Raw genomic sequence first — 12,473 nt, 5'->3', positions numbered from 1 at the left:
ACTCTAAGATACAGACAACATTAAATATTTGATAAGACTAACTGTACAGTTAAATGTAGTATGCATGAAAGTTTTGTGGTCAGATATTGAGAGAGTAGTGAGTGAGGTTAGGCAGAAATGTAACCACTTGTGTTAAACTGCTGAGGCACATTAGAATTGTAGGTAGTATTGGTTAAGGTCTTTCCAAACTGAGGCTTTTCCTGAAATGAGATTTAAAATCCTTAAAAAATCACTAAATTCCTTGGATTTAATGGAAAAGGGAGAATAAGTAATGATTATTAGTCAGCTAGTATTGCCTTGGTAGTATGCTCCAGATAACTGAAGGTGTAGAAAATTCTGACGTAATAATCATATGTAAAGTGATGCTGTTTCCATTTAAAAAATTTAGGAAAAAATAAAGAATTTAGGAAACATAGATACAAGGAAATATCCCCTGCCCACTCCCCTTTTCAAAAATAAACAAGGAGACTTCATAAAGATGTATTGGAGCTTGCATTTAAGCAGTGAACTTACCTGGTTACATTAAAGTGATTAACTTTTGGGTACACTGAGGCATATGTAGAGAAACTTTTTTAATAAGAAACTTTTTTAGGTGTGTATATTATGGAGTAGGCAGGCCACGTCTTAAGATCTCAGTATTCTCTTTCCAATACTCATTTAATATTCTATCTCCTTTTTGTTCATTTTATTTTTTTTCTTTTTATAGAAACTGGCATTTTTTTTTAAGATTTTATTTATCTATTCATGAGAGAGACACAGAGAGAGAGAGAGGCAGAGACACAGGCAGAGGGAGAAGCAGGCTCCATGCAGGGAGACCGACGTGGGACTTGATCCCGGGTCCCCAGGATCAAACCCTGGGCTGAAGGCAGGTGCTAAACCGCTGAGCCACCTGGGCTGCCCCTTTTTGTTCATTTTCATCATTTTATTTTATTTTATTTTATTTTATTTTATTTTATTTTATTTTATTTTATTTTATTTATTTTATTTTAATTTATTTATTTTCATTTTCATCTTTTTAAAGAGAAATGGAAAAAGGATGATAATAATTTATGATTGTAAGATAATTGGGTTGATTGAAGAATAAGTTTTTATTTTTTCCTTATAAAACAGATCTTTCATTAGCAATAAAAAAAGCCAAGAAGCATTGTCTTCTTCAGAGGGACAAAAAGCTTATTATGCTTTTTTCCCAGGGATGTTGCTATTGTTCAGAAAAGTTTTAGATTTCTTTTGTAGAATGATTTCAGGGTTAGTGTCTTATTTTTTTGAATAACTTAAGTATGTACAGTTTCAACCATTCAGTTTTGCATACACTAAAATTCATTTGGAGCCAAGACTTATTTTTTTCTTTTAAAGATTTATTTATTTATTCATGAGAGAGAAAGAGAGAGGAGCAGAGACATAAGCAGAGGGAGAAGTAGGCTTTTCACAGGGAGCCTGATGCAGGACTCGATCCTACATCCTGGGGTTATGCCCTGCGCTGAAGGCAAATGCTCAACCACTGAGCCACCCAGGTGTCCCTGGAGCCAAGACTTGTAAATAAACTGATCAAACTGAGTTAATATTATGTTAGGTCCAAAGCCAAAGTATATTTATGAAGTAGTAAAACTGACCTTTTTTTTTTTTTTTTTAAAGATTTTATTTATTTATTCATGAGAGACACACACAGAGAAGAGAGGCAGAGACACAGGAGAAGCAGGCTCCATGCAAGGAGCCCAATGTGGGACTTGATCCTGGGACTCTGGGATCATGCCCTTAGTGAAAGGCAGATGCTCAACTGCTGAGCCACCCAGGTGTCCCTTCTGTTTGGTTTTAAGTGAGTTCTAGAAAATTTGACATGTGTAATCTTCCAAAGAAAGACATGTTAATACTTCAGTTTCATTACTTTATATGTACTTTGTATAGAAAGGTGCTAAAAATGAAATATTTTCCAAGACATGTAGCCTATTAGAACAAGATAGTTTTGTTGTTTTCTGGGGGAAAAGAGGGTTGGGGGCAGCCCCGGTGGCGCAGCGGTTTGGTGCCGCCTGCCGCCCAGGGTGTGATCCTGGAGACCCTGGATCGAGTCCCATGTCGGGCTCTCTGCATGGAGCCTGCTTCTCCCTCTGCCTGTGTCTCTGCCTCTCTCTCTCTCTCTGCATCCCTATGAATAAATAAATAAAATCTTTAAAAAAAAAAAAAAGAGGGTTGGAGTTTTTTGTCTTTGCTTTTTGACAAAATGAGTACATGTAACAGTTTGAGTTTTTGTGGATATCCTTTAGTCATCCTAGCTCTGATCTTTATTAGGCAAGGGCATTTATAATTAACATTTAATATTAAACTTTAACACGAGGAGTGCTGGAGTATCCAAAAACACTGGAATATTTTTGTTAAGAAAATTTGTGCAAACAGAAGTGGGAGATACAGGCTTCCAGTTATGGAATGAGTAAGTCACAGGAATGAAAGGTACAACATAGGGAATATACTCAGTGGTATTGTGATAGTGTTGTGTGATGTCAGATGGTAGGTACACTTGTGAGCACAGCATAAGTATAAACTTATTGAATCACTGTGGTATACACTTGAAAGTAATATAACATGTATTGAGTATACTTCCATTAAAAGAAAATTTTGTGCAGACAGTATGGATAATAGAACAGAAAAATCACATATTATTTTCTGAATGTCCTTTCCCTATTTAAAAAAAGTTGAAAATAATAATCATTGGGTATTAAAAGAAAACTTTAGTAAGTTTACATTGACAGTTCTTTCTTTCATTATGTAGCCAGTTTAGTTTTTGTTTTTGACTTTCTCATTATACAGAAGCATACTGTGAATTTTTTTAAGCTTCATGTTTTGATGATTGTTTTAAGTATCTTCCTACTGAATTAACATTTGCTTTCCTCACCTAAAAGGAATAATTATACTATGACTGTTTTGAGAAATTAGCTAAGTTTTGTCAGGTTAGAATGTGTAATAAAACATATTGGAGAAATTATTAAATGGTATTGGTGTTCAAGGACTTTGTTCTTACAGTTTATTGTTTGAGTACATTTGTTTGATTTTTATTTTGTTCACCAAAACCAGTAATAAATGTCTGTGACCATTGCTGCTTATGGTATCAGTTAACTTTATGGTACATGTTAAGCTTATGCCTCTTTGGACTTTATAGAGTTGAAGACAGAGCAAATTCAGTTTATAATTTGTTACTAAAGCTTTACCTGAAGTAATGAAATTACTCTTAGTATATTTTATTAATTGTATTACGAATCTTATTGCCATCTTTACTCTTAAAAAAGTATTATTACTGACATTTTAAAGATTAAAATGATTCTACCAGTATTGCGTTTCTTGCTTCTTTAAATGAATGTTGATGTGTTTGCATATTAAATATAATTGTGTTCTAGGTTAACTTCTCAGCCTGGTGCTACATTACCAAACGGACATAGTAGCTTATGTGAGTATTCTGTTATGAAACTGGTTAGTATTGAAATTCTTACTAATGTTGTTAGAGTAAGTGTTAAAGTGGGGTAAAACAACTTAATAGTATGTTCAGCATACAGTTGGAAATGACTGCATTTCAGTTATAGTGAATACTTATGTAATTGTTAAACATTGAGAAATCAGTACAAATGAAATAATTTAATTTATTACAGATCATAAATAGTGATCAGAATTTTAGATTATTGGGTATTAAAGCCACTTAAGCAGTTATATTAATTTTTTGGTAGTTTTTTAAAAGTAATTTTTGATGTATTTTTTCTTTTTTTATACTCTGTACTTTGAAATGTAAATCTCTCTCTTTTTGTAGCCCTTCGAAGCCATCCCCTTCGAGGGGAAAAGAAGGGAGATGGAGACCTTTCTTGTATAAATGGTGACATGGAAGTCAGAAAAAGTTGTCGTTCCAGGAAAAACAGATTTGAAAGCGTGAACCAGAGTTTGTTATTTGATCAACTAGTAAATAGGTATGAATACTTATGCAGTAAGCAATTTTATTTAATTTGTTTGATTTTTCAGATTTTAAAATTCCAAAATCAAATTTCAGATTTCAAAAAAAAATCAGTTATTTTTAAGGTAGTTATGTTTTAAAGAATAACTTAAGCACTGACTTAGCAATAAATGCAATTATTTTAAACCTTAATTTGAATTAACAGTGGTTAGCAATGATTATTAGTTTCTAGTCCGTTTATGACATTTAATAGTTTATATGATAGGTAACTTTTTCTCATCCTTTTATAATTTTTGTGAACAAATAATATAAAAGGTAATCTTCACTATTAAAGTCCTTTAATATTTGCTCATTAACAATTTGTTTTTGGTAGTTTTTTTTTTTTTTTTTTTTTTAAAGATTTTATTTATTTATTCATGATAGTTACACAGAGAGAGACAGAGAGGCAGAGACACAGGCAGAGGGAGAAGCAGGCTCCATGCAGGGAGCCCGACGTGGGATTCGATCCCGGGTCTCCAGGATCGCGCCCCAGGCCAAAGGCAGGCGCCAAACCACTGCGCCACCCAGGGATCCCTGTTTTTGGTAGTTTTTAAGCAACATTAAATTCCATTATTGATATGTACTAAGTATACTTTTCTTTAGTCAAGATTTTGAATTAAAGGTCCCTTGAGACTGGGTATATGGGATATAACTAGTGAATGAGCTTAGCAGATTGCTCAGTGTCTACATGCAAAGAAATTTTATTCTTCTCAGATGATAAATTATCCTACAATGGTCTAGAGAGGAGCAATGGTCCTTGCAGTGGTCTAGAGAGGAGAGGTCAGTGTAATCCCTATTTTACAAGAGAGAAAATTATATTCTATGCTGGTAATGCCAAATTTGAGTATTCGTTATTATTTGTTAAATACTTAGATCATTATCTACATACATAGTACATGTTATATGTTTATGTTTGAAAGATTAAATGGGATAATGTCAGCCTGTAATCTGTGGAGCACAATATTGTCTAATTTTTAAAAATATCCATTCAGTTAACCTTATGTTGGCTTTAAACTTTTTTTTAAGTAAGCTCTATGCCCAGTTTGGAGCCCAGCACAGGACTTGGACTCATGACCCTGAGATTTAAGACCTTACCTGAAACCAAGGGTCAGATGCTTTACCAACTGAGCCACCCAGACACCTCTGGCTTTAAACTTTTCTTTTCCTTTTTTTTTTTTTTTTTTTTTTGCGCCTGCCCCCCCCCCCCCCCAGCTTTAAACTTTTTACAGATTTTTATCTTATAAATTATCTTAACACCATCTTCAAATAAAAATTTTTCATTGCCTTGGATCTGGTAGTCCTTTATAGTGGCATTGTGGCATTGAATATTAGGAGTATTATAGATTTTATTTTACTTTTTATTTTTTAAAAGATTTTATTTATTCATTCATTCATGAGAGACACAGAAAGAGGGAGAGAGAGAGGCAGGCAGAGGGAGGAGCAGGCTCCATGCTGGGAGCCCAACATGGGACTTGATCCTGGGTCTGCAGGATCACGCCCTGGACTGAAGGTGGCACTAAACCGTTGAGCCACTGGGGCTACCCTATAGATTTTATTTTTAAGTATTCTCTACACTCAGTGTAGGGCTTGAACTCAGAACCCTGAGATCAAGAGTCGCATGCTCTTCTGACTGAGCTAGCTAGGTGCCCCAAATATTTCATAAGTTTTATTATAATAAATACATTAAGGTAAAAGATGTTCTGGATTTTTGGGGGCATTATCTTCTGATGAATACTGATTCAGAAAAATAATTGAGATGCTATCTACAGTTACATTTCAAAGATAATTTAATTATGCTTTGATGAAGAGCTCTTTCACATGTATGACACATTATATGGTGTCACATTTGTCTAAATCCTGGTTTTATTATGTGATTGTAGTACTGCTGAAGCTGTATTACAAGAAATGGACAACATTAACATCAGACGGAACCGTCGGTCAGGAGAAGTAGAACGACTTAGAATGTGGACAGATACAGAATTTGTGAGTATATTAACTTTAAAAACCCTGGCAAATATTTTTTATTTTGGTTGAGGAACTCAAAGGGAGGGTAAGCAGCATTTGGATTTTCTTTAATTAACAGAATTATTCTTTTTTTTCTATTTTTGTTTGAGATTTTGTTTTCTTCTTCTGTACTTACTCTGCTTGCCACAACCTTCCCCAAAAGACCCTCTGCACTTTTGCCAGAAGAGTCATCCTAAAGTATAACTCTGATTCTGATACTTTTCTGATCTGAAGCCTTCATTGTTCTTTTTTACTGTATTACTGAATTAATTAAAAACACCTTGACCTTTGTAATCTGGTTTCAATTTTTTCTTTTCACACACCATTGCCCAAATATAAACAAATCATTCTTGTTCCTTTATCCTTTACTTCTGGTAATACTTCTGGTTAAGACTGCTGCAATCCTCCCTTTGTCTCAAGGTTCATCTCAGATGCTGCCTCCCTTCCCTTTCCTTAGTAACAAGAGGATCATCTCTCTGAATTCTAGGGTACATTATACCTTTTTAAATGGCATTTCATTTGTTTTACTTTGTTTTATAGTTACCTGTGACTTATCTTGTTCCATCCAACTAGGCTGTAATTTGCTTGAGGGAGAAAGTATGTTCATGGCATTGTAGTTTTAAAATTTCAGATATTTTGTAAGTTTGTTTGAATTCAGGAAGCTTTGGTTTTCATGAATCTGTGCCTTGCAAATAGGTGCTCAGTAAATTTCAAGAGTGGTCATGTACCACTGGGTTAATGATATTGATAGCCAGGAATAAATTGCATGTTAATATTTGACAGATTTCTCTCTTTAAAAGGAAAACATGGATATGTATTCAAGAGTGAAAAGGCGAAGAAAGTCACTGAGAAGAAATAGTTATGGGATACAAAATCATCATGAAGTCTCTACTGAGGGTGAAGAAGAAGGTTTGTAAAGTACTTATGAAGTAAATGCTACAAAGTGCAGGTGGGAGGGAAGAAAAATACATATAAGTAATATACGTCTAATATTGCTGGGTGTGTGATTTTTGGCTTTAGAAATCTACATTGTATAATTTGGAATAATTTTTATTTGGCATTCTGAGTTTTCACCTTCGTCTGGAAAAATGCCTTTACACTATACATGATTATTTAATTTATCTTACTAGTAGTCCGTAAGTGACCTAATCTGGTGTGGCATTTACCAAGGGCTGATTTGTTGTTAAGTGAGGCCTCTTTTGTGTTTAGATACCTTCTAACTGGAAGCCTCTATCCACAGTCACCTTCTGTCTGTATCCTCTGAGTCTCTGATTATTTGGGTCCCAAATTTAGTTATGGACTGAGGAGTAAATGGTGAAGTTCAGAGAAAGAGAAACTGGTAATGTTAGTGGAAGGAGGTATACTGCTCTTTTCTGAGGCTTGTCTGGGTTCTTTTATTTTTTTTTATTTTTTATTTTATTTATTTATTTATTTATTTTGCTTGTCTGGGTTCTGAACCGAAGAACCTGGCTGAATTTGTAGGGCTGGAGCTGGGAACATGATGAAAATACATGTCCCAAAGGTTATAAATCAATGACTAGTACGTCTGTAGGATTTAATTCTATAGGTCTTAATCTTTATTGAAATGGATTTTCAGATTTGGTGTATTGTAAATGCAGATATTTGTATTTTACCAGGAAATCTTACCAGTTACTACTATATGTAAAGCTTAGATGGAAATGAATGGGTTTGTTTCTCAAATTCTCTAATATAGTATTAGTGATTTTTTTTTCTTTTTTTTGCATTAGTTTTGAAGAGCTGATATTTCTGATGAGGGTACTTTATTGAGCAAATATTGTTGTTATAGCTAGAACCTCTGTATTGCTTCTTTTGGAGAAAATTAGTATAAGTGAGACAGATTTATAATGTGACTTTTGCCTTTTTTCATTAACTGAACAACTTTGTAGAGTTTTCAAAGTCAATTTGCCATGCATAGAATTTCTCCCCCACAATATTATTATGTAGGGGTTTCTCAAAAAGTAATATTTTTTAAGGATTTAAAGAGACTTATTTGGGAACAGGTAATTTATTTAGCTAGTAATATTGTATTTGCTGATTTTATCTAGAACTTAATACAAATTTCAGTGAATATCGCTGGTGGTTTTAAAATTTTACCTATGCCTAAATATAGTTGTATTATATTGACAATTACTGTGGTTAAAAAGTTTTTTTTTTTTTTTAAAGATTTTATTTATTTATTTATTCATGAAAGACACAGAGAGAGAGAGAGAGGCAGAGACACAGGCAGGCTCCATGCAGAGGGAGAAGCAGGCTCCATGCAGGGAGAGAGAGGCAGAGGGAGAAGCAGGCTCCATGCAGGGAGCCCGATGTGGGACTTGATCCTGGGTCTCCAGGATCACGCCCTGGGCCAAAGGCAGGCGCTAAACCGCTGAGCCACCCAGGGATTCCCCTGTGGTTAAAAAGTTAATCACAAAGTATATTGCATTTGGGGGCCATAAGCCAATAAAATTTCATCAGTTTTATTTATTTTTTAAAATGGTTTTTTTAAAAGATTTATTTAAAAAAAAATTTTTTTTTTAAAAGGTTTTATTTATCCACTCATGAGAGAGACACAGAGGGAGAGAGAGGCAGAGACACAGGCAGAGGGAGAAGCAGGCTCCATGCAGGGAGCCCGATGTGGGACTCGATCCAGGGTCTCCAGGATCATGCCCCGGGCTGCAGGCGGCGCTAAACCACTGCGCCACCGGGGCTGCCCTAAAAAATTTTTTTAAAAGATTTTATTTATTCATTCATGAGAGACACAGAGAGAGACACAGGCAGAGGGAGAAGCAGGCTCCATGGAGGGATGCCCGACGCGGGACTCGATCCCGGGTCTCCAGGATCAGGCCCTGGGCTGAAGGCAGCGTTAAACCACTGAGCCATCCGGACTGCTCTAAAGATTTATCTATTTATCCATGGGAGAGACAGACTGAGAGAGAGAGGCAGAGACATTGGCAGAGGGAGAAGCAGGCTTCTCCCAGGGAGCCTGATGTGGGACTTGAACCTGGATCCCCAGATCATGACCTGAGCCGAATGCAGGCACCCAACTGAATCCAGGAGCCCAACCGCTGAGCTACTCCGGCATCCCATTAAAAATTTTCTATTTTTAAGTAATCTCTATACCCAGTGTGGAGCTTAAACTCACAAACCTGAGATCAAGAGTTGTATGCTCTACCGACTGAGCCAGCCAGTCACCCCAGATTTTTATTTTATTTTATATTTAAAATTAATTAATTTTTAAAAGATTTTATTTATTTATTCATGAGAGACACACACAGAGAAGGAGGCAGAGACACAGGCAGAGGGAGAAGAAGCAGGCTCAATGCAGGGAGTGGGACGTGGGACTCGATCCTGGGTCTCCAGGATCATGCCCTGTGCTGAAGGTGGCGCTAAACTGCTGAGCCACCTGGGCTGCCCCAGATTTTTATTTTAAACTGTAAATAGATGTCATGGTTTTAGCCAAACCACTTTTTAAAAATAAATTCTGTACATAAAGAATTTATGTACATTATATTTTAAGTGTATAGTGTATGAAGTGATCACTTATGTCAAGAAATAGATCACTAGCACCCCAGAGATCTGCTTCATGAGCTCTCCCATTCCTACCTGCATTTTCTTACCAAAATAGAGTAATTTGTGCTTATCTATTGTCAGTAAGCCTAACAAACCATTACACTGCCAACAAAAATTGCTCTTGCTGTAACATTAGTAATTATTTTGTAAGCATATTTTTTTAAACTACCAAGTGATACTTTTTTTTTTTTTTTTTTTTTTACCAAGTGATATTTGAATACTAACCTTATTCACTGGTGGATAACTGGGCATTAAATGAAGTTTGTTGCAGTAAAATTGTGATTCATCTTCTATAACTGTTCTGTATGACCAAAGAGATAGAAATAGAAAGATCATAAGTATATCTAGGCTATTTAGAAGAGAGCTATATTATTTGTAAGAAAGGCCTTTTTTTTTTTTTAACATCTATCTAGGTTGATTTTTAATTATATTGATATATACTGTATCAGAAAATGTTGACACTTTTAAATGTGGAATGGGCAGAAAGAATAAAAGATAGAATGTAAATATTCAGTTCTAGAGTGATCCAATTCTTGTGGATTAAAACAGTAATTCTTTTCCTTTGTGTGGGGGAAACTAGAATCTCAAGAGGAGGATGGAGATATAGAAGTTGAAGAGGCAGAAGGAGAAGAAAATGATAGACCATATAATTTAAGACAAAGGAAAACAGTGGATAGATACCAAGCACCTCCAATAGGTAAGAAAAGCTGAAGAACTTTTTGTTGAGCTGCGTATTCTACTCCACCCCTTTTGAATTTAGTAATAAATACTGATCATTCTTGTGTAATACCTGAGCTAGCCAGGTACCCCCAGTGTTGCTGAATTTAGAAGAATGGAATCTCTTGTAGTTTTATTCATCTTTTTTATGTATACTTCTGTTCACACACACAACAGAAAGAAAGTTGAAGTACATAATTGCAGTATAGAATTACATGCAGCATGTACATTTTATTTAAAGAATCTTGAATTTAGTAATAAATACTGCTCATTTTTGTGTAATACTTTAAATTTTATTGAACACTTTCATTTACAGCAGTTCTTTTAGTTCTATGTTCCAAGTGGTTAAGTGGTTTAGCCAAAGTCGCAAAATTGGGTACAAGACTGCAGCTTGGCCAATAATCTAGGTTTATTTGTTTATTTATTTTTTATTTATTTTTATTTTTTTATTTTTTTATTAAAAAATTTTTTTTTAAATTTTTATTTATTTATGATAATCACACACACAGAGAGAGAGGCAGAGACACAGGCAGAGGGAGAAGCAGGCTCCATGCACCAGGAGCCCGACATGGGATTCGATCCTGGGTCTCCAGGATCACGCCCTGGGCCAAAGGCAGGCGCTAAACCACTGCGCCACCCAGGGATCCCTATTTGTTTATTTTTTAAAAGTAATCTCTATTCCCAACTTGGGGCTCGAATTCATGACACTAAGATCAAGAGTCGCATGTTCCACCAATTTAGCCAGCCAGATGCCCCTAGGTTTTTGTTTCCTTTAGGAGGAAAACCTTTTATCTTCATGCTGTTAAGATAATGACAGGTACTCACATAGGTGCTGTTTTATTTTTCTTTTCACCATTTTTGTTGGGTTTTGCTGATTTTTAATCTGTAGAATTCACTGGTTTTTAGTATATTTACAGGGATTATGTAGTTATCATCTCTGAGTCCAGAACATTTTATTACTTCTACACTTTCATCCCACCAGCCATTGGCAACCACTAATGTACTTTCTGTGTACAGAGTTGCCTTATTGTGACGTTTTGTATTTAGCTTCTTTCACTTAGCATAATATTTTTAAGGAAGGACTGAGATATTTATAGGAGATATTTATACTCAGACTCTAATGCTTTGAAATAATGATTTAATGTCTGGAAGGTGTGGATCAGAGGTATCTACTAGAAGCTTGCCTTTAGTGTGTGCGGACATTATACCAGTTAGGAGTCACTGGCACATGTAGCCCTCTCAATCATGGAGGAGATATGGAAAGATAGAAAATTGTGAATTATTTTTCTAGATTAAAAAAATCTTTATTAGAATATTTAACATGTACAGTTTGGCAAGTTGGAAATACCTTAGGTATATACTTATGAAACTATCATTACCATCAAGATCATGACCATGTTTATCAACCCCCAAAATATCTTTCTGCCTGTTTGTAATCTACTCCTAACTTTCTGGAGCCGTCACCATCCCAATCCTTAGGTAGCTTCTGATCTGATTTATTTTCTTTAACCATAGATGAATTTACATTTTCTTGAATTTTATATACCATATGTACTCTTTTTTTGTCTGACTTCTTTCACTCAGCGTAATTGTAAGACTCCTCCATGTTGAAAGTAACAATAAAAGTGTATTATTTCTTTTTATTACCAAGTAGCATTCCATTGTATGAATATATCATAATTTGTTTATCCATTATTTGTAGATGGACATTTGGATTGTTGACATTTTTAGTATTTTGCTATTATAAATAAAGTTGTTAGGAACATTCATATGCAAGTCTTTGGACATATTTTTTCATTTTTCTTATAAACACCAAGGAGTGGAATGGCTGGGTTTTGTGATTAGGTGTATGCTTAATGTGCAAAGAAATTGCCAAATTGTTTTCCAAAGTGGCTGTACCACGTACATTCTTCCTGAGAGTGTATGAGAGTCCATTTGCACCATTTTCTTGCCACACACTTGTTATCTGTTTTTGAAATTAACTTTAATACATAGTTATTGAAGTTTAAATCTCTATTTCCCAAACGATGTTGAGCATCTGTATATGCTGCTTTGCCAGCGTTATTTCTGAAGTATCTGTTAAAATCTGTTGCCCATTTTTTCAGTGAGTTGTTTATTTTCTTGATAGTTTTGAGTTTCTCATGTATTTTGGATATCAGTTCTCTATCAGATACATGATTTGCAAGTATTTTCTCAGTCTGTAGCTTGTCTCCTT

General features: G+C 35.0%; 1 protein-coding gene and 1 long non-coding RNA gene across 3 annotated transcripts in view; one reads left to right on the top strand and one right to left on the bottom strand.

Annotated features, from left to right (window-relative positions):
• The window catches only part of ATAD2B (ATPase family AAA domain containing 2B), a 158,195-nt gene that overhangs the window by 29,927 nt on the left and 115,795 nt on the right, over positions 1 to 12,473 (top strand). For both annotated transcript variants that reach the window (XM_038560889.1, XM_038560888.1), the window contains exons 3-7: positions 3,384 to 3,433; positions 3,788 to 3,941; positions 5,845 to 5,947; positions 6,769 to 6,877; positions 10,122 to 10,238. In XM_038560889.1, coding sequence (XP_038416817.1) covers positions 3,384 to 3,433; positions 3,788 to 3,941; positions 5,845 to 5,947; positions 6,769 to 6,877; positions 10,122 to 10,238 — 533 coding nt within the window. The remainder of the gene's footprint in view (positions 1 to 3,383; positions 3,434 to 3,787; positions 3,942 to 5,844; positions 5,948 to 6,768; positions 6,878 to 10,121; positions 10,239 to 12,473) is intronic.
• The window catches only part of LOC111090529, a 38,972-nt gene that overhangs the window by 2,330 nt on the left and 24,169 nt on the right, over positions 1 to 12,473 (bottom strand). Inside the window, exon 2 of the long non-coding RNA XR_005372211.1 lies at positions 9,767 to 9,842. This is a non-coding gene — a long non-coding RNA (uncharacterized LOC111090529). The remainder of the gene's footprint in view (positions 1 to 9,766; positions 9,843 to 12,473) is intronic.

Source organism: Canis lupus, chromosome 17 (assembly GCF_011100685.1).
Source record: "Canis lupus familiaris isolate Mischka breed German Shepherd chromosome 17, alternate assembly UU_Cfam_GSD_1.0, whole genome shotgun sequence".
Lineage (NCBI taxonomy): Eukaryota > Metazoa > Chordata > Mammalia > Carnivora > Canidae > Canis > Canis lupus.
Note: the sequence above shows the minus strand (reverse complement) of the source record. Positions and strands in the feature narration are given on the sequence as shown.